At 43.2% G+C, this 21,026-nt stretch overlaps 1 protein-coding gene across 2 annotated transcripts in view; it reads right to left on the bottom strand.

The window, feature by feature from the left end:
• The window catches only part of ADCY5 (adenylate cyclase 5), a 326,161-nt gene that overhangs the window by 50,248 nt on the left and 254,887 nt on the right, over positions 1-21,026 (bottom strand). For both annotated transcript variants that reach the window (XR_012905123.1, XM_025178780.2), the window contains exon 9: positions 1,042-1,064. Coding sequence is in view for 1 of the 2 variants with exons in the window: in XM_025178780.2 (XP_025034565.2) it covers positions 1,042-1,064 (23 nt within the window). In the remaining variant the exon portion in view is untranslated. The remainder of the gene's footprint in view (positions 1-1,041; positions 1,065-21,026) is intronic.

Here is a 21,026-nt window from a genome sequence, read left to right on the forward strand (position 1 = left end):
ATGCCATGTGTAGCAGCATTAGGGAGATAATAGTATAGTCGATTAACTGATAAGGAAAAGTTTACAGGTTAATGCTATAGACCAGTGGTTCCCAAACTTTTTGGCATCACGCCCCCCTTTTTGATTTTTGAAAAACCCTCATCCCCTTCCCCCACCATAGCAGCAAAGCTTGTTGAGCAAAAAAAAAAAAGGAACTGAACAGGGCAGCAAAACTTGATGGGGAGGGCCTCGCGCCCCTCCTGGAATTTCTTCACTACCTCCCCCCACGCAGGGGGCATGCCCTCCAGTTTGGGAACCCATGCTATAGACTATATGCATTCTCCTTCCCCTTGCCAGTAAATTTTTTAGCAGGCTGGCCAGCAGCCTGGCTCAGTCCTACCTTGTGCCAGGTCCAGGACCAACCCCTGATGTGGCTCTACATTTAAAGTGTCTTGGGAGGGAGGCAGGCAGGCAGCCTGGCTTAGTTCTGGCTTGTGCTGGGTCTGGAAGCTCAGACCCACTCCTGGATAGGGGCTGCTGTCACCCTGCGCTGCTGCCTCTGATAAAGTGCAGAGTGGCAGCGGGCTGCCCGGTAGTGGGGCCAGAGCGCACTGGCAGCTGGCTCCACCCCCGAGGGCTATAGAATACTTCACAAACCGATAAGAATTCAGGAGGTTAACTAACTATTCAATTAATTCATATTTAACATCCCTAAGCAGCAGCATTTATAATTCTCTAGGACAGGCTCGGCAAATGGCATGCTTCTGGAACGCCTGGAACTCCTCCTCAGCATTCTCAACAGAGATGCTTATGGCCAAATGTAATTGGAAATGGACGTGTCATCACATCCATGGAAGTTGTGCCTGTGGACTAGCTACCCCTACAGGAAACATCACTGTCATTCCGCAGGCAGTTACTTCATCTGTGAATAAAAAAAAGATGAGGAACCCCATGTCTCCTGCTGGCATCTGGGCATCTGTTTGAAAGGCTCATTTCACATTAAGAAAAAAAAAACCCTCCAGAATGCAGAAACACAAAACATTTATGACAAAATTTGCTTACTTGTCCTTGGGATCCTCAAAACCCTGAAAGAAAGGAAAAATGAAACATATCAGTTAGGAATCAGAATGACCTTTGGTACAACAAAGAATTGTTCATACCGGAGCTTTCACGGGCTTCATTTGTTATGTGATGATCGAGAGCCACGGCGATATGCCATGTCTCTATATCACTCATCAGATGGATCAGGCAGAAATAAATATATGTCTTGAGTTAAACATATGGAAGTTAAAGGTAAGGGAACGGCTTCTGCTCCTTCATTATTTGTTAGGCCTTTAAGAAAAAGCTACTGATCCAAGTGATGCAATGGAAAACGACTGTGCATACATACGTGGGTCAAAATTCAGACTCACAGGTGGGTGCAACTCCATTGTTATTAATGCACTGACAGCTTGCACTAAGTATGAATTTAGCTGATGTTGTCTGTTTCCAATCAGAGGAAGGTCTTATGTATTTAGATATCCATTTCTTCCTCAATACTTATTTTTCCGAACTTTGCTCTCCTATGTCTAGTTTTGAAGGCTACTGGTTTTCTTAGTCATTTCTCTTAGAACGGTAGGATTTTCAGCGGGGCTCAGGGCTGGTCTAACACAATGGAACTTAAATGGGAGCAGAATTTTGTTACCAGGTTTGGAAATACTCATTCGTGGAACTTTATCTTGCCAAGTATTTTGTGCAGGCAGGGTCTTTTTAGCAATCAAAACCAGCAGATAATACATTAATGGACTATTTATTGGGGATCCCTTTAGTTAAGCATTACTAACAACATTTTTTTCAAGCCCTTCCCCCCTCTCCTCTCACACTAAAATGTATCTCTACGCATGGAAAGGGGAAACTTCCTTGTATTTTGGAAAGTGATTTAAAATTCACTTCAGGATCATTCGGGTTTATTGAATAAGCTATCTATAAGCCCTAAGAGATGTTTGAAGTGTACCAAGAGAAAAATATGCCTTTATCTTCATTCTGAAATGTTTATTAATATACTTGACAGAGCAGAATCTACTATATGTTTGAGTGTGTGTGTGTCTGTCAATCTATCTATGAGTCTGTTCAAGAACTCCTCCTGACCAGTAAGAGCTTGGACCACCAAATTTCTATGCAGCTTCCTCTTATCATAACTTAAATCAAGGTAAGGGTTTCGTTGTGCCAGGACTTTGGGATGTGCCTAGAATACAACTGTTTTTCATAAAAGAGAAAGGGAGGGGTCTGCTAGCAGGCACAGTTAAACTGTATAATGACCACAGGGGGGCAGCAGGGGCCAGAGAGAGGGATAAGGACGCCTATCACTCCATTGGGACAGCAGTGGAGAAACGGACAACTATCTACTATATATATTCTAGAGAGTTTGCCTGTTTGTGCCTGTCTGTGTGTCTGTCCCCCCAGCCGAGGGACATGCACCCCTTCCCTGGCTATGCGTGCTGCAGTGGCAGCAGCCATGGACAGGTGTTTCTCACCTGGCCCCAAACTGCTGTGGAGGCATATGGCTCGGGTTGTCCTCTCTCCCCGGGGCACCCTGGACACTCAACCCTTCATCCTCAACCCCACCCGATGCAATGATTTAAATTAAGAAAAACAAAAATTATTTCAGTTTACCCCAGGTAAATCCTCTAGTAGCTTCATAAAATAATTTTCACCTATTTTTTCAAGCCTTCAGATACCCAGGTACAAGCCTCACTGAAATCAACAGCAGTTGTGCCCCTGTACACGAGGGCAGAGTTTTTATATACTGTTAAACCCCTCTAGCAAATGTAGTGATGACATATTTAAGATTCCAAGGGGGATTTTTGCCTCTCAGTGACTCCAGGTGAAAGGTGTTTAGTTTACAAGTAAAATGATGGTATGTTAGCTCTGCAATCTCAGCCTGGGTACAGAGATTTAACATGGAACCTTTCCCTATACAGCCTGCTTGCCAAATTTTTCCCATCACTGCACTTATTCAATGACATTGGTGACATTGGCATTGAACAGGCATGAAAGAGGGTGAAAATCTGGCCCTGCAACTGGAAATAAGTTAACAATCTGGTGTTGGTGTGAGACGTAGAACAGAATCCTGAGCATTTTTCTTAAGCTGTTTAGGCTTTGCAGGATGAACAAGAGAAAAAATATTTTTTTGTCACTGAAAGCAACAGGTCTGATTGCCTGTGTACACAGAGCAGATCCATTGAACAAGAAAGTGCCAATTTTACATACAAGCCGCTCCCCGAGTTGCGCACAGTCGAGTTACGACCGTTCGCACTTACGACCAAAGCTCCCATGGAGCTTACGAACAGCACAGTTGCGTGTAACTCAATGGGGTCCAAGTTACGAGCAGATGGAGTTAAGGCCAAGTGTTTGGTCCGTAACTCGTTCGTTACTCGGAGAGAGGCTGTAGTTGCTTTTCAGAGTCAATCTGCAATTTAAAATGGAAACTGCAACTGAAATCCTGTTGTTCAGGCACGAAGAAAGAAGCAACTTCCTGTTCCCCTGCTCGTTACTACTAACAACCTAATACTGAATGGGAAGGAAGCATGTTTTAGCATGCCCAGCAAACTTACTGAGCATGTCTGAGTAAATTTTGCATGTCTAGGTAACTAAGCCAAAGAACACTGTGAGTACTTTTGGTTTAATATTAAATAAGTGACAGAAATATCACTTAGAAATTTGTTTTGCTTAATTTGCTTTAGAGCTGTCAAAGGAGTAGATTATTTTTCACTGTAAGCAATTTTACAAGAGGGGGCTAGAAAGAAAAGCCCACTAATAAGAAAAGATCAGAACATGACTAGCCAGCACACAACAAATGGGGCAGGGATGAACTTTAATGTAAGAACACAGCCAGTGCTTGCTTGTTAAATATAAAATTCACATTTTCAGACATGGGTTTCTGGGAGTTAGGGAACTAATCCCATATACAGGAGCCCAAATAAGTGGTTGGATTTTCAATAGTAGCTGAACATTCTCTATTCCTACTGGCTCTACATGTTGACACTACATACTGGTACTGGACTCCTAAATTTCAAGCACCCACAATTTAAAATGTAGACTAACTGGGTCAATTTTTACAGGGCAGGGCAGAGCAGTGATTCTCATAAAAACAGGTGCACACTTTACCACTGGCAAATGCTCACAGGTCAACAAAAATCTGACAACCATGCCTGTCTATTTGAATGTATAATTAATTGGTTTACACAAGAAAACTTGGACTTTTTTTCTGGCAAGCCCATTTAAAACATTAAAAATAATATTGGTTTAATTCAGATTCTTGTTTAAACACTAAAACATGCTTGAAACACTGGAAATGATTGATGAGACTTCAGTGTTAGTAGTTCAATGTACAGTGGACTTCCAAAATGAAAGACTGAAAAATGCATATTGCAGGTACAGCAAAAATATATTACTCACTTTTTCTTAGGTGACTCTTCTAATCTATTGGGGTTAACTATTTTAGAGTGACTTGAATTTTAATTGAAGGGAAGCTGCTTAAAATTATATTTAGTGAGAACCTCTTTAGCTAACTTCTAGTTAAGTAAATTAAATGATTCACTTCAAATACCCCGTTTTGTATGTATGATGGCTTCTTCATGAGGCAAAGCTCATAAAATGGAATTATTATGCAAGAGAACCTGCAAGCTGTTTTTAAAAAATGCAATTTCTAAAGGACTAACATAATATTAAAGAAAATACCCCTTATTTGAACAGAAGCACTTCACTGCGATACTGAAAATACTGCTCAGGGATTCAGTTTAGAGATGGATGTTAACGGGTAACCAGTTAACTGGTTACCCAGTAAGCCTCACTCTTTATAGGTTATGCTTACCAGGTAACAGTTAACTGGAACCTGGGGAGCAACCCCCTGCCCGCTGTGGGTGGAGGGCTGCTCCAGGTCCCCAAAAGGACTGGGAGCTGGTAGCCCTGAGGGGAGCTAGAAGCAGTCAGGCTGGAACAGTACCCTCTGCCCATTCCAACTTAGTCAATTAACCAGTTAAACTTAATGTTTAACTAGTTAACTAATTAAATGGAAATTTTACATCACTAATTCAGTTGAGATAATTGTAGGATACTTTCCCGTAACATTTTCTCAAGTAGACCTTCCTTAAGCACTTGGCAGAAGAACACAATCAGGGTTTGGAATTTTCCACATACTTTAGGGCTCTGTTCTGCTCTCAGAGGCCAAGTGTATTTTGTGCATGATGCCTGCTGGTGGCAACGACATGCTGTTTTGTGCAATTATAAATAGAGGCTGAATGGGTGTTTATTAAGGACACATGCCCAGGTCCTCAGCCAGTGAGAATGAGGGTAGTTCCATTCACTTGAATGGCAGTGACTGGAGCAATGATGATTTGCATCGAAGACCTTTGGTATTAATTAGACTTAAGTCACTTGTGTGAAAATTCAAAGTGCAGGGAAGAAAACCAGTCCTCACTGTGCTTCTAATTCAGCACAGTGCTGCAAGCCTGCCTGAAGGCTACAGATCTCCCTCAACTTGACTTTAATACAACTGCTGCCAAGTGTAAGATTGGGTCTCATAAAGTCAAAATCCAGACCTCCGTACTACAGCCTAACTGCAATAGACTAATTGACTGAAGGCTCCTCAGACTGGGAATTGCCATATATTTAAACAGCCACTGCTCACAGCACTGGCATTCCGCCAGCAATATATATTCATAGGCTTTCCCCCATGGTTATTGCCATAGTGTCAGTGCATCCCAAAAATGTGTAGTAATATTCGTAATCCTTTACACCGCAACATTGCTCAAAGGTGCTGTCCAGGAACAGAGATCCACTGTATTAGGAGCCGTATGAAACACAGGCAGAGAGACAGACCCTGCTCTGGAGATCTAATGGCCTTCTTGATGGTTTCAAAGTATCTGAAAATTAAAATAATTATTGGTTTCCCACCCAAGTGTCACTGTTGAACTGATTTTTATAGACATCATTGCAACAGCATGGTCTGTTTTTAATTAATCATCAAGTTCAAGGAGTCTTGTGCTTTTTTCAGAGGATCATCACACTCAAACTCTGATGGACACAATGGCTACGTCTACACTGGCCCCTTTTCCGGAAGGGGCATGTAAATTTCACGAGTCGTCGTAGGGAAATCCGCGGGGGATTTAAATATCCCCCGCGGCATTTAAATAAAAATGTAGGAAGTTCCTTTGAAGTAGGAATGTAGGAAATTCCTTTGAAGTAGGAATAAGAGCCTCCGGAAAAGGGCACTTTTTCCGGAGGATCGGGGCCAGTCTAGACGCTCTTTTCCGGCTTTTTTAAAAGCCGGAAAAAAGCGGCGGACATTTTTATTTAAATGCCGCGGGGGATATTTAAATCCCCCGCGGATTTCCCTACGACGACTCGTGAAATTTACATGCCCCTTCCGGAAAAGGGGCCAGTGTAGACGTAGCCAATGTGGAAGTAATAAGTTCCTTAAACAATCGTGCTCAGCTGAGAAGCTTAAAACATAGGAGCTGCAAATGCTCAACACCTGTGAAAAATCAGGCCCTGCCTTGTCTATATAACTTGTTTTACATCCTCTCCTCAAGTGCCCCTCAGCTTGGTGGCTGAATTTGCTCTCTGCTTGGTGAGGTTTAAGGAGCCTCAATGTAGATGTGCACAGCTTTTCATTACAGTTGCAATTCAGTGATATTTAAAGTCACTTGTAATATTTAAAGTCCTGCAGGATCAGGACCCCGAAGGCGTGAGAAAGATTTTTAGGTTTGGCAGAGGATCTCCCAATTCAGCAGCCACAATTCCCATTCTCCAGGAAACCGTGAGTGCTCACCCCTCTAAAAATCAAGACTGAAGACAAAAGATGCACGTCAGGGGTAGGACAAAGTGGTAAAACTGAATTCACGATGTCGTTTCAAATGGATCTTTGCCTCCCTCAGCAGCATTGTTCAAACTGCCATAGAAGAATCTGGCTATTCCATCTCACGACTGCTCTTCTGTAGTTTGCTGAACAGTTACGCCGGTGACGCACCTAGTCTTCACCAGAGCAGCACCACTCTGCTTATAAAGCACCAGCCCCACTACCAAACAGACGAGACGGTAGCCTTCTCGGCTGCCCCCCAGACCACCCTGGTGGATGTTGGAAGGATGATGCAGCAATGGTCCCACCAAAAATCAGAAAGACAGAGCTCAAAGGAGGTGAAGGACAGATCTAAAATAAAGGCAATGAAATGGACTCTCTGAGGCACGAATCCTCCAGCCCTGCCTGAAAAGGAATCGGAAACATGCTAAAGCTTGAATGACAACGTATTCGCTAATGAAGGATTCTTCCATACACTGTCTTCTCTAGTATTTTTTAAGTCTCATTTTAAATGTCTGCAGTGCTAGCACTTCCACCCCTTTCCAAAGGGCACTGTACTGTTCCATGGTCTAATTCCAACTTTAAAGTCATAAAATCTGATAACTGCTTTAAGACTAAAAGAATCCACCATACAGAAATTCCGGATTATTAATCCGCACCTCGCTGCACTGGAAACACAAAACCAAGGTGATAGATATTAACAAGGGAACAAGTGCTTGGTGGGAATGGGAAAGAAGGGCTGATCGTTGCATTGCAGCCTCTGTTCCAAAATGTTATTACATGGATTCGTGTGAGTGCCTTTTGCTCTAACAGTTCAACTCATTCTAATCTCCTGGCTTGCTTTCTACACTAAGTTTATCTGAAGTTGACAACTGACATGAGATTATTCTGAGAAAGTGATAAAACGTTTGTCAAATATCTGACAAGCAGATCTCTATTCCTGTTTCATGTCTCAAGAGTATTTTGAAATAACAATGCCTACTTTGAGAACCGGGGTTACAATTACTAAGCTAGTGTAAATGTGAGAAGAAAGGGGAATAGTTTTTGGGTAAGTTTCTGAACACTAAAGCAGCATTCTGAACTGGAACTCCTGAGGTGCGCACACTGCCACGCCATTTGGTGTGCAGAAACTGCACAGTTAACGTACTGTAAAACTCCACCTAAATGAGAGGTGTCTAGAATTCTGCCCAGGGGCTACAGAGCTGTTGTGCCAGTGTGGACACCCTGCTGTGTGACAGTGTTACAATTGGGCTCTGGAGATCTCCTACAGTGCCTGTTTCCACTGCTCTGGTCAGCGGTTTGAACTCTACTGCCCTGCCCTCAAGTGACCATCAGCCCCCCTCTTTAAATTCCTCTTCCTGTTTGCTTGGTGACACATGCAGTGCTCTGAGTGCATCTTTGTAGGTGACCATGGCTTCTCCAAGCAGCAGGTGAAATCCCGCTTGGAGCTATGCTGAGATGCTGGACCTCATCAGCATTTGGGGAGGGGAGACTATCCAGTCCCAGTTGCAGGAATTAGGATACCTAATGATAGATATCATGCCTAATGATGGAAGGGGGCCGCGATCAGGACACACTGCAGCGCAGGGTCAAAATGAAAGAGCTGCAGAACTCCCATTACAAGCTGTAGGAGACAAGTTGCTGCTCTGATGCTGGTTCTACTAAGAGCTGGACATGCTATTTGATGGTGACCCTGTCTCCACTGCGAAGATCTCTGTGGATACTTTGGCAGCTTGGGCCAGTTGAGAGTGGACCAAGCCAGGAGGAAATGGTGGATGGGGTGATGCGGTGAAGATGAGAAAGGGGGACGCAGAGGCTGAGGACAACTTGGTGTTCAGAGATACATGCAGCCAGAATAAAGTTAGGAAAGTTTGCTCCTTTAAGACCTTTTCCAACCTTGATTTTCTGAATAATGGGAGAGTCTTTAATAGCAAGGCAGAGTGGAGGCAAAGAATCATGTAAACAGTTTGCCTTAGTTGCATAATATGGAGACAGTCATTTGAATTAATGCAGAGCATGGCATTAAGCGTCTTTTCTCATGGCTGAAAGATCAGGCAGCTATGCAAGTGCTCTTTTATTGGGATGTAAAATCCAATAAAATATTTGGCACTACATTCTGCTCTTGGGTGTCCACGGAGCTCCAAATGAAACCACATGGAGTCTCTAATGTGTTTATCTAGTCCTGTAATTGTTACATTACTAGTATCCGATTTTTTTTTCAAATTTGTTCTAAAAAGTTTAACACATTTATTGTCAGGTTATTTTATAAACTGTATTTGACTGTGTTTCAATTTTATGTTGTAACTAGCCCTGCAATTGTATGATGCAGACTTTGGGGAAACATCACCAGGTGATCCTGGCAGAAAGGGCAAAAGTCAGCTATGTAAGGGCATGTCTGCACCACTTAAGTTAACCTATGTTAGATTGATTTACAGCCACCGCAGCAATTACGGCAGCGTGTGATGTCCATGCTGTCCTCCTGCTTTTGGTGCTGTGTGATCTCAGTAGGAGCACTTCCACTGACTGAAGAGGAGCAGTGTAGGGGATTGAGAGCCAGGAGCCCACCTGATTCCTGAGCTCTTGTCTCCCTGCTCCTGGCTGGGAGTGTAGGGACAGGGGGAGCTGCCCACACTTCTCAGTTCACGGAACTAAGCAGCAACCCAGCTGGGAGCATTCAGGTTCTAGCTGACCCACTGTCACGGCTGTTCCCCACTGTGGCACTCCAACTACAGAAGGTGGAGGCCTACAAGAGACCTTAAAAATATCTTGCCTCTATAGGCTACTGCTTAATAAACTCCCCAACGTCACAGATTCCTTGGCCTTGGGAAATAGCCTGCCACCATCAAGTGAAAACACCCTTCTTCTTGGTCCCAGGAAGTAAGCACTTGAACTTCTTCCAAAGGGGTACCCCCAAGCTCTTTTTTTCACAAGAGATCTTGAAGAAAAAAAGGGAAAACAAACTGCAATCTCTGATAGCTGACCTTTCAGTCTTAGGCATGCATATACAGACCTCCTGTTACCTTCCAGGACACAAAAATCAAATTATTGCCTTAAAAAGGGAGATTGTGTTAACAAAACAAAAAGATATATTGGTAAAGCATACTTGGTTGCTAGGTGTTCCAGAGCAAATTAAAATACAGAGAAGGTGTATCTCTGGGATCCAGCTTAAAAATACTGTGTATGAGGGCAGGGGAAGGCACATGGACTTAGCACAGAGAAGTTTAACCAAACAACAAAACAAATAACTTGATTGTGACTAAACAGACATTTTCCTATCTGCTCACAATCCTTGCTTCAAGGTCCAGTATATTTTCATGCCCAGTATTCCTTGTAGGCATGGTAGTTCTACTTGGTTCAAAACATCTTGTTCCCCCAAATGCTGGCTTAAAACTCAGACAAAGAAAAACAGCAGGCAGGTACATCTTCCAATTAAATTTCAACACCTTTTCCCATTGGCTCTCCTGGCTCCCTGACAACACACCTTAGCTACCCAAGTTTAACTTTTTGATCACCAAATGCTGGCCAGCATGCACTACTCCTGACCAACCAGATTAACGTCTATGATGAAGTAACTCGCTCTGTGGAGATGGGGAAATCAGTGGATGTGATATACCTTGTCTTTAGCATAGCTTTTGATACGGTCTCCCACAGTATTCTAGCCAGCAAGTTATGGAAGTATGGTTTTGATAAACGGACTGTAAGGTGGACAGAAGCTGGCTAGATTGTCGGACCCAACTGGTAGCGATCAACAGCTCTATGTCTGGTTGGCGGTCGGTTTCAAGTGGAGTGCCCCAAGGATCAGTTCTAGGGCTGGTTTTGTTCATCTTTATTAATGACCTGGATGAGGGGATGGAGTGCACCCTCCGCAACTTTGTGGATGACACTAAGCTAGGGGGAGAGGTAGATACGTTGGAGGGTAGGGATAGAGTCCAGAGTGACTTAGAAATTTGGAGAATTGGGCCAAAAGAAATCTGATCAGATTCAACAAGGACAAGTGTAGAGTCCAGAACTTGGGATGGAAGAAACCCAAATACTGTTATAGGCTGGGGACTGATGGGCTAAGTAGCAGTTCATCAGAAAAGGACTTGGGGATTACAGTAGATGAGAAGCTGGATATGAGTCAAGCTTCTTGTAGCCAAGAAAGCTAATGGCATATAAGGGTGCATTAGGAGGAGCATTTCCAGCAGATCTAGAGAAGTGATTATTCCCTTGTATTCAACTCTGGTGAGGCCACATCTGGAGTATTGCGTCCAGTTCTGGGCCTCCTGCTATAGAAAGGATGTGGACGCATTGGAGAGGGTCCAGCGGAAAATAATTAGGGGGCTGGGGGAGATCACATGACCTATAAGGAGAGGCGGAGGGATTTGGGCATGACCTACGAGGAGCACATGACCTATGAGGAGTGGCTGAGGGATTTGGCTTATTTAGTCTGCAGAAGTGAAGAGTGAGGGGGGATTTGATAGCAGCCTTCAACTTCCTGAAGGGAGGTTCCAAAGAGGATGGAGAGAGGCTGTTCTCAGTGGTGACAGATGGCAGAACAAGGAGCAATGGTCTCAAGCTGCGGTGGGAGGTCCAGGTTGGATATTAGGAAAAACTATTTCACTAGGAGGACAGTGAAACACTGAAATGGGTTACCTAGGAATCTCCATCCCTAGAAGTTTTTAAGTCCCAGCTTGACAAAACCCTGGCTGAGATGATTTAGGTAGGGTTGGTCCTGCTATGGGCAGAGGGTTGGACTCGATGACCTCCCGAGGTCTCTTCCAGCCCTGGGATTCTGTGATTCTATCCATCTCACCCACTTTGTCGATTTCACAGCTCCAGCATGGCCTCAGTTAAGCCAAAGTTAAAATCACAGACATTTGCCCCCCAAATTAATTTTTTTCCTCTTCCCTACCTCAAGCCCCGGTTTTCAGTTAAGAGAGCAGTCCTCCTAGTGGAGCAGATCTCTAAAATCAGCCGGCCTCTCCATGGGACTAGTTCTGGCATGGTACTGAGTGCCTCCTGAACAGCTCCACCTTTCATATACTACAGTGGGAGGGGAAGGAACCTGACATCTTTCACAAGCTCATCCTTCCCCTCTTGTAGTAGTAAATGCACTAAAGCAGGAAAAGATGGAGAGGTAAAGCTCTCATTGAGAGTCCACTTAGACTCTAGTTTGGCTTCAGGCTCTCAACATGCCCTATGCGCTGTCTAGAGCTTAATTCAGCAGCTCTCAAATCTTTCCATTACCTTTGCTCAACTCTTTAGCATCTCACCTGCGCACTCACATGAAAGAATCCAAACGTGTGAAGCTTTGTATGGCTGGTTTCAAATTAGCAAGGCACATTTCCGTTTTTTTAATTCCTAAAATTATTCAGTTTCAGATCCTCTCCTTCTAAAGGTATGTCTACACTGCAATTAAAAACTTCAGGCTGGCCCATGCTAGCTGACTTGGGCTTGGGTGAAGGGGCTGTTTACCTGTAGTGGGGCTATTTCAGTTCAGGCTGCAGTCTGAGCTCTGGGACTCTCCGATCTCAGAGTCCTGGAGCCAAAACATCTACACTGCAGTGAAAAAGCCTCAGAGCCTGCGCCCCGTAAGCCTGAGTCAGCTGGGATGGTACTACCCTGGTTTTTACCGGCTGTGCCCAAAGTGAAACAATAATGAGGGGAGCTTCCTGGTATTCGCACCAGGACTCAGATGACATTTTGGGAAATTTGCTCGTGCCTGCTTAAAAGGGCTTAGTAAATGAAGCCCCACCTTTTCCATGATGCAACCTAAGCAGTTTTACTTCAGTCACCATAAGAGGAACATAATGAACATATAGAATAGTGATAGAGATGCAGCCGTGAACATATGGGAGCCTTTGCAATGGCTGGCTAGACAGCATGATGCACTTCATGTTGCTTTTTGCTAAAGGTCAAACTTATCTGTCCAATGGCCACAAGGACATTTGTGTTTGCAGGTGAAGTGCAGAACTCTGCCATCATGATAGACAATTGGCACTAAAAGGGACTCTTGATAAAAACAAATTATTTTTAGCTTCACAAAGAGAAGAGCAAACAGGCAATTCTTTTTGAAAGCCAGACAAGTGTTATTAAAATTAACAACTGCCTGAAGCTAAACTACTTTAGTTTATTATAGACTATGGTGTGCAACCTTAATTCAGCCCCCTTGAGTGTACGGATTATGATACAGTCTTTAATTATATGGTCATCTGCTACTTCTTCAATAGGAGCCACTAACAGATATTCTGACTTCAGAGCATAGTTTGAAGGATATGCAGAGAAGAGCCATAGGGCACTTAAGAGAAAACAAAATATTGGATAATTGCTCCTGAAGTGAATATTGCCCATCTGTGCACTGAATGAGGCAAAAGTCCTATGGAAAAAAAAACTAGCATGTGAGCATGGAATTAAAAACTGCTACAATTCAGAGGCACATGGGGGCTGGCGTTTCCTGACTGTCGAATGCTTTGTGTTAAAAGAACACAATGAAGGTTGAAAAGTAGTTTTGGTGTGTGCAATATTTACAGACCAAAGAATCTCACACTCATCACCCTTCATTGGAGACTATACAGACAATAGCTGCCCTGCATGCTGAAATCACATAGCAGGGATATTTTGTTCTTTAGTGCATGTATCAGGTCCTGCTGTGCCACCAAAGTGTTTGCTGGGTGCTAGGATTGGAGCCCCAAGAAGTCTGCCAGTCTGCTCAGCTAAGGGCACAGCAAGCAATCTCTGGGCCCTCTACACATGAGTCAGCAGCACAATAGCAGAGAGCATGCATGTGTGGAGCAGCACTAAGCTGCGCTTCCCTACCCAAACCATTCTACCCATCAGTTCCTCTGGTAACCATTTTACACTTCCGCCTGCATCCAGACTGAATATTGTGCACTGGGGTATGTGATCTCTGTGGTTTGTGTTTTCTTCTTAAACATATGGCTGGCTGCAATCTGCTGCATTTTATAGCAATCTGATAGTGACTGCCAGGGATTCAAGGAGTCAGCATAAAGCTCAGAGACGCAGGCCCAAGAGAGGACATAAGATTCCTCTTCTTGAAGATGTAACACCTTTGTCTCTGCTACAGACTGTGTGAGATGCCTTGGCCAGAAGATTTAAGGTTTATGTTCCCACTTTACAGATGGGGCAACTGAGGCACAAAGATATTCCATGATCTCTGGAAGTGACAGACTAAAATTCATTCCTACATATAACACACTCTGAGATCCTATGCTGAAAGGTGTTACAGAAAAGTAAAGTGTGGACAAGTGAAAATATCCATGTTTTCAAGTCACTGATGTTATTAACTCCCTTAAATTAAAAATAAAACCTGAGTATATAATGGCAAGGAGCAGGAAGTCTGTTCCTTTGTGTATATCACACACAGTGCAAACAAAATTATGTTTCCATGGGGGAATAAATACTAATGTATCCTGCATCCACTACCCTTGCTTTAAAAAGAAAAAAAAAAATCCTCAGAGCAACAAAAATAGAAGCCAGCTGACAGCAGATTCTTCCACAGGGTTACTCTGGCTCTTTTTCAGTTCTGTGCACAGTCACAATACTGATCTTGTCCAGGTCTCTTCCACTCAGTTTGCTTTGGCTAATTAGCATGAGTGAGATGACTCTAATTGCTTGACACTGTTTATGCTGGAAGTGGCCTCACAACAAACACACACAGGCCCATCAAGGGAACAGAGGCCCGGTACGGTTTACCGAAGAGTCTGCCAACTGACAGCAGTTTCTCACACAGGGCAAATTATTTTCTCCATTACTTGTTTTGGCGCAGGCAGGGACTTCTCATGGCGTCTGTTTTCTATCCTCTTCTGCCTTTAAACGCCAGCAGGGTGCAGAACCGAGGCTGACAACGAGAGACAGATCGGTGGAGGTTCTGTGAGGGGCTGAGGCAGTCTCCACTGAGGATGGAATGACAGAGAAATGTGGGGTTCTGGACCCCAAAAGGAGGGGTCACACCTATAGCAATCAGTCAGAAACAGAGGAGCCATGGCAGTGGAGCACTGCATCCTGATTGGTGCTAGTTGGCCATCTCCTGGATCAAGGGTGCCATTTAGGAAGAGTGGGGGGCGGGGCGGCAGCTGTTCATACTGGGACATGGCTTACTGGGCAGAGGAATAATGCACAGAATCCAAGTACTTTTGCCTCGCTCCCTTATCGTCAGGGGAATGGGAAGAAAAGTAAGCCATGTCCTGGTACACACGGTTCTTCCCCAGTCCCCCCCGCTCCAGAAATGGCACACTTGTCCTGGATGAACTCTGCTGCTCTACTTGGCAGGAAGATCAAGAATGGAGGAGTGGGAGGAAGAGGTGAATCCATTTTCCTGCCACTCCAAGAAAGGCTGCGAGGAAAAGCATCAGAGACAGTCAGAGAAGGCTGTGGGAGCCAGCAAGGGTGTAATTTCACTGGATTCAGACCCCATTTAACTTTACTTCACTCTGGATTGGCACTAGAAGACTGGGTCCCGGCAAAAGGTTCAGAAAAAACCCCACAAAGATATGCTGACCCCTGTGAGCACTCCTTGTTAGAGGATAGTGAACCTAACCCAAATGTGTCAACTTGATGGTCTGCATTGTTGGTGTCTCAGTGTGATTCCAGTGCAGCCAGTGTCACACTCCGGCAACCCATCCCCAGAGCACAAAGAAATGGTCAGGACTAGATACTTCCCAGTGTAACTAGTGTTCCCCTGCTTCAGAACTGGTGCTCTACTGAGCAGGTGTCTCAGTGTCATGATAAAAGGAAGAGACAAGATAAACCTTACAAAATCATAGGCCACTAATCTGTCTCACCTGGTACCCCTAATCTATTTCCAACCTCACAGCCCTGACGTACAGTATTTAAAAAATATAATCAAATTGCAATGAGATCATTGCTCTCTGTCATCCTCAACATGGACACTTGTTGCTGTGGAAAGGCAATTCAAAAGAGTGTAGTTTCTCTTTTCTCACCCTGAGACTTGTCAGTGATACAAAACTGCTCTGGATAGTGAAGTCCAAAGCAGACTGTAAAGAGTTTCAAAAGGATCTCACAAAACTAGGTGAATAGGCAAATAAAACGGCAGATAAATGTTAATGTTAATAAATACAAAGTAATTCACATGAGAAAACATAATTACAGCTATAGCTATAAAATGATGGGGACTAAATTAGCCATCACCACTCAAAAAAGATCTTGGAGTCATTCTGGAGAGTTCTCTGAAAACATCCACTCGATGTCCAGCAGCAGCCAAAAAAGCAAAGAGAAATTTTAACAAAGGGACAGAAAATAAGGCAGAGAATATCGTATTGTCTCTACAGGAAACCCTCACCATTCACGGTAGATATGTTCTTAACACCACTGTGAATGGTGAAATCCATGAATACTGGGTGCAGGAGAAACGGAGTCTGTGTCTCTCCCAAGCTGGGAGATGGGGTGCAATGGGAAGGAGAAGGCAGGGCAGTGTCAGGAAGAGGTGGGGATTGAGGATAGGAGAGATACACAAATACGCAAAATTGCAAATAGCGAATCCGTGAATTGTGAGGGTCTCCTATATATAAATCCATCTGAATTCTGCATGCAGATGTGGTTGCTTTATCTCAAAAAATAACTTGGCATTAGAAAAAGTTTAGAAAAGTACAACAGAATTATTAGGGGTATGGAATGGCTGCCATCTGAGGCGAGATTAATAATACTGGGATTTTTCATCTTGGAAAAGAGAGGACTAATAGGGAATATGATAGAAGTCTATAAACTCATGAGTGGCATGGAGAAAGTGAATAAAGAAGAGTTATTTACTCCTTCCCACAACACAGGAACTAGGGGTCACCAAATGAAATTAATAGGTAGTAGGTTTAAAACAAACAAAAGAAAGTACTTCCTCACACAACATGCAGTTAACCTGTGGAACTCCTTGCCAGAGGATGTCGTGAAGTCCAAGATTATAACAGGGTTAAAAAATACCTAGATACATTCACTGGAGGATAGGTCCATCAATGACTATTAGCCAGGATGGGCTGGAATGGTGTCCATAGCCTTTGTTTGTCAGAAGCTGGGAATGAGCCACAGGGGTAGGATCATTTGATGATTACCCATTCTGTTCATTACCTCCGTGGCACCTGGTATTGGCCACTGTCAGACAACAGGATATTGGGCTAGATGGACCTTTGATCTGACTGAATATGGACAGTCTTACGTCACCACTAAAATGTCCCAGTTTTTCCATTCCATTCTTAAAACACAGGCACCTTGTAACAACACTCCCAAAGTCCTGGTGATAAAACGTTTACATCACACCATCACTGAGCTCTTTGGCATAGAATCAGATCTCTCTTTCTCTCTCTATTGTGCACCTCACCACAATATACTTCAATTGGATTGTCAATGTATTTCAAAGTGCCATCCATCGGCTTATTTTGTTAACTGTGACTGTATATTTACAAAACCCATTGCATTCTCAGAGCTGTGTGTCTTAAAGCGAGAGTTGATGTGGCTGCTGCTTTAGTCTCACTTCCTGTCTCCAGTGTTTTCCTTTGGCTAATCCAGCTTTATTGGTCATATATCTCAACATGAACGCTATATACAGTCTTGAAGGACTGGGAATGCTCATTCAGGCCTGGTCTCCTCTAAAGAGGAAAGTTGACTTAAGATACGCAACTCCAGCTATGTTAATTACGTCAAAGTATCTTAAATCACATTTTGGCACCTTCCACACAGCGGGAGGTCAACAGAAGCACATGCTCCCATTGGCTTCCCTTACTTCTCGTGAGGAGTAGGACTACTGGTGCCGATGGGGGAGCCTTCTCAGTTTGAATTAGTGGGTCTTCACTAGACCTGCTATTTCAAACCCCAGATGATCAAATGTGGCATCATCGATCTTTCCCTTAGTGTAGACAAGCCCTCAGGGACAAATAAAATCCCATCTATGATTGAAACAGCAAGCCACCTGTCTAATGGACATTAAAATGATCTTCTCTGTGGGCCACAACATCACAAACAAAAGGAAAGTGTTGTGTAAACATGATGATGGGTTCTCAAAACCAGAAAATAAGTAAAAACATAACTGAGGCAATTTCAAATTGGTTTTCAGCAGTGAATCTGACACAAAGCTGTAGACTACGTCAGCCTCTGAAATTTAAACTCTTCCACCAGCGTAACCAAGTAGAAAGTAACTGCTACTAAAAGGAATGGAAGTTGGTCTACCAGGAAAGAATTTCTGAGCTGCAGACTTGTTTCTAAAGGTAAAAGTCAATGCAAGTTAAGGTACAAAATATGTAAAAGAATTAGAAAGTGACACTGTTTTCCCTTGTTCCAGAACTCTCCACAACCCCCAAGCAATTGGCAGCAATGTTTTTAGATCCTATCTTGATATGTCAACAAATAATTATGTTTTTCCAACTGAACAACCAGCTAGACATGGCAAACTGTAATTAACAATGTCATACATAACCATTTGGCGCACACGCTTCTCATTTCTGAATAGGATGATGCAAGAACCCTTTTCAAACCAATTCAAAAGAAACTTCTACTTATAATTACACGCTCTCTTGATTAGGATTTCCTAATAACATCATGCCCAATGAGTCCGAAGTACTGAAAAAACAACATAGATTTGTCCACTCACAAAAGATACTGCTAGACAGATAATAAGTTATGCCTAGTTCATGGAACTAGGCTTAAAGAGCCTGGGATTCTGGGGGAGGAGGGGAGATGGGGGAAGCCTGCATTCATTGATAAAGATCACATGACTGTGGAGATACAAGCAGATTAGGCTTCTTTATTCTGAATGGAAGACATAGGATAGATGCTGGCCGCATCACTTATGTGACATTATCTGATTAACATATGATCATAGAGACCAGCATTTTCCAAAGTGTTCCATGGGCCCGGGACAGATCTAAAAGGTCTGTAGTAATGGAGCCTTGCAGCTCCCACTGGCTCTGATTTGCTGTTTCCAGCCAAAGGAGCCATGGGAAGTGGCATGACTTGGGCCACCGATTCCCGCATCTCCCCTTGGCTGGAAACAGCGAACCAGAGCCAATCCATGGCTACAGACCCTTTAAGTAAATAAAGTGGTGCAGACCCACGAGTAGCTTTCCCAAAGTGATCCAGAAGCACACTTTGGGAAACACAGATCTAGACCATTGTTGCAACCACTGTTATACATTCGCAACAAATCTTGTACAAAATATGGCATGTGAGATATCTATGGAAATATTATGATTTGCTAAATGTGATTATGATATTTTTAACTGTGTATCTTTTTTTATCTGAAGATATAAATATTAGCTGTATGCCTATATTTCAGATATTTGCTCCTGGATGCCTACAAAGTATTCAGCCAGCATATCTTGGAAGGACTGCTCAAATTAAGTGGCGTATCAAGAAACACTAAACTGACAATGGATTACGGGAGATGCCCATGTACACTGAATGGATTTTCCTGCGGATGTTTTATCTGAAGGGTAATGGCTGCTGCAGTGATTAGCAGCATGGACACATGACTTGCCCATGTGATTCCATCTTCACCTGTAATTTTCCACAGTAAGAACAATGGGTTTCTCTCCACATGGCAGAACCTATAATGGGTCCTGGAACACCTCCATTTTACCTCTTTCCTGCTGAAACCTCTGGACTATTAACTTATACTAATGGAGCATTCTCACAAAGGGACTGAGATCTTTCTAATGATTTGGAAGCAACACGAGAGCCAACAGTTTATTCCATCACTGCTACAAGCCTGAGCCAAGAACTTTGCAAGTATTGTATGATTTGATTCTCTCTCTCCCCCTCTACTGCAAAGATAAATCGGAAAAAGAAACGCAATTTGCGTACTGTCGAAAGAGGCTTTTCTGAAATTTGGTATGTTTATTCGGTGCCAAATTTCAGAAAAAAGGGCTCTTTCAACACATCCCTTCTTCCTTGTAAAATGAGGTTTACAGGGATGGCGAAAAAGCGGACATGTTCTTGGACACAGCATTGCTTTTTCAAGATACCAGAGCTATCCCGGAAAAGCACTGCAGTCTAGACTGACTGTCTGTCTTTCTTTCTATATACCTTTATATTTTAGATACCAAAGGATTGGCATCAGCATGATTTTTGGGTAACAGCTAAGTTATATATTGACCAGGATGTGTGGCTGATTCTTTGGATCAGAAGAACCATTTATTTGATGAAACTGGTTGTAAATAACCACTCAGCTCTGAATCCTGTGTTTTTGATGGTGATCTAATGAATACCTCAGGATATGTCTACACAGCAGGGCTAAAGTCAAATCAAGCTAGGCAACTTCAGCTCCGTCAATTGCATAACTGAAGTCGAAATAGCTAAATTTGGCTTTTGGTGCTGTCTACACAGCAGGAAGTCGAAGGAAGAACACTCTTCCTTCGACTTCCCTTACTCCTCGTGAAATGAGGGTTATAGGAGTTGGAGTAAGAAGTCCTCCAGCTCAACATTATTTCAAAATAAAGGCTTATAGAGTAGATGAGCACAATGTGATTTTGGAATAACGTTAGTTATTCCAAAATAATTCTGTTGGTAGACGTACTCCATGAAACTATTTTTAAGACTTCCTGTTACCCAGTGTGGTGAAACAGATATTACTTTTGTGGCTGGTTTGACATCTCTTATGGGGAAATTACCAGCAACAACCTACTTTTCAGCAGGTGTGATCTGAATTTGGGGTTCTCGGTACTGATTCATGAAAGCACAATTACAACCTACTATTAAGATTATCTGACACTTCTCATTACTAGACCCTACTCTCAGTTCCTTACCAAATTAATTGTTTAAGATGACATTTAACATGTATTTGGCTGGTTTTTTAGAAACATTTTATTATGGCCTTGTTTAAAATGTCTGGTATACTTTCCCAGTCTTAGAACCTCTGTGCTTTGGAGCAGGCAGGAGAGTGGCCTTTCTGTCAGCAACGTGCATTTCGTCATGTGAAAGTCTGCCTAAATGTGACCACATTTTAAGCCTTTGGGAAACAAGCAAGCAAACAAACAAAAATCAGTTTGCACGTGCACCGTAGAGATTTAGATTTTTACCTGGGAATCTTGTTTGGCCCGGTTCCCACAAAAAAAAAAAATCAGTTGAGGGCCACACACAAGTGAGAAGCAAAAAAGAAAAAAACCCACCCAAACAAAACCCCTCACTGATGTGGCCTCTGCCTGAGAAGGAGAAAGACACCCCTCACAGTCCTTTCACAGGAGAGCCTAGGGGCTCAGCCTAATACATT

This window comes from Pelodiscus sinensis, chromosome 7 (assembly GCF_049634645.1).
Source record: "Pelodiscus sinensis isolate JC-2024 chromosome 7, ASM4963464v1, whole genome shotgun sequence".
NCBI classification, from domain to species: domain Eukaryota; kingdom Metazoa; phylum Chordata; order Testudines; family Trionychidae; genus Pelodiscus; species Pelodiscus sinensis.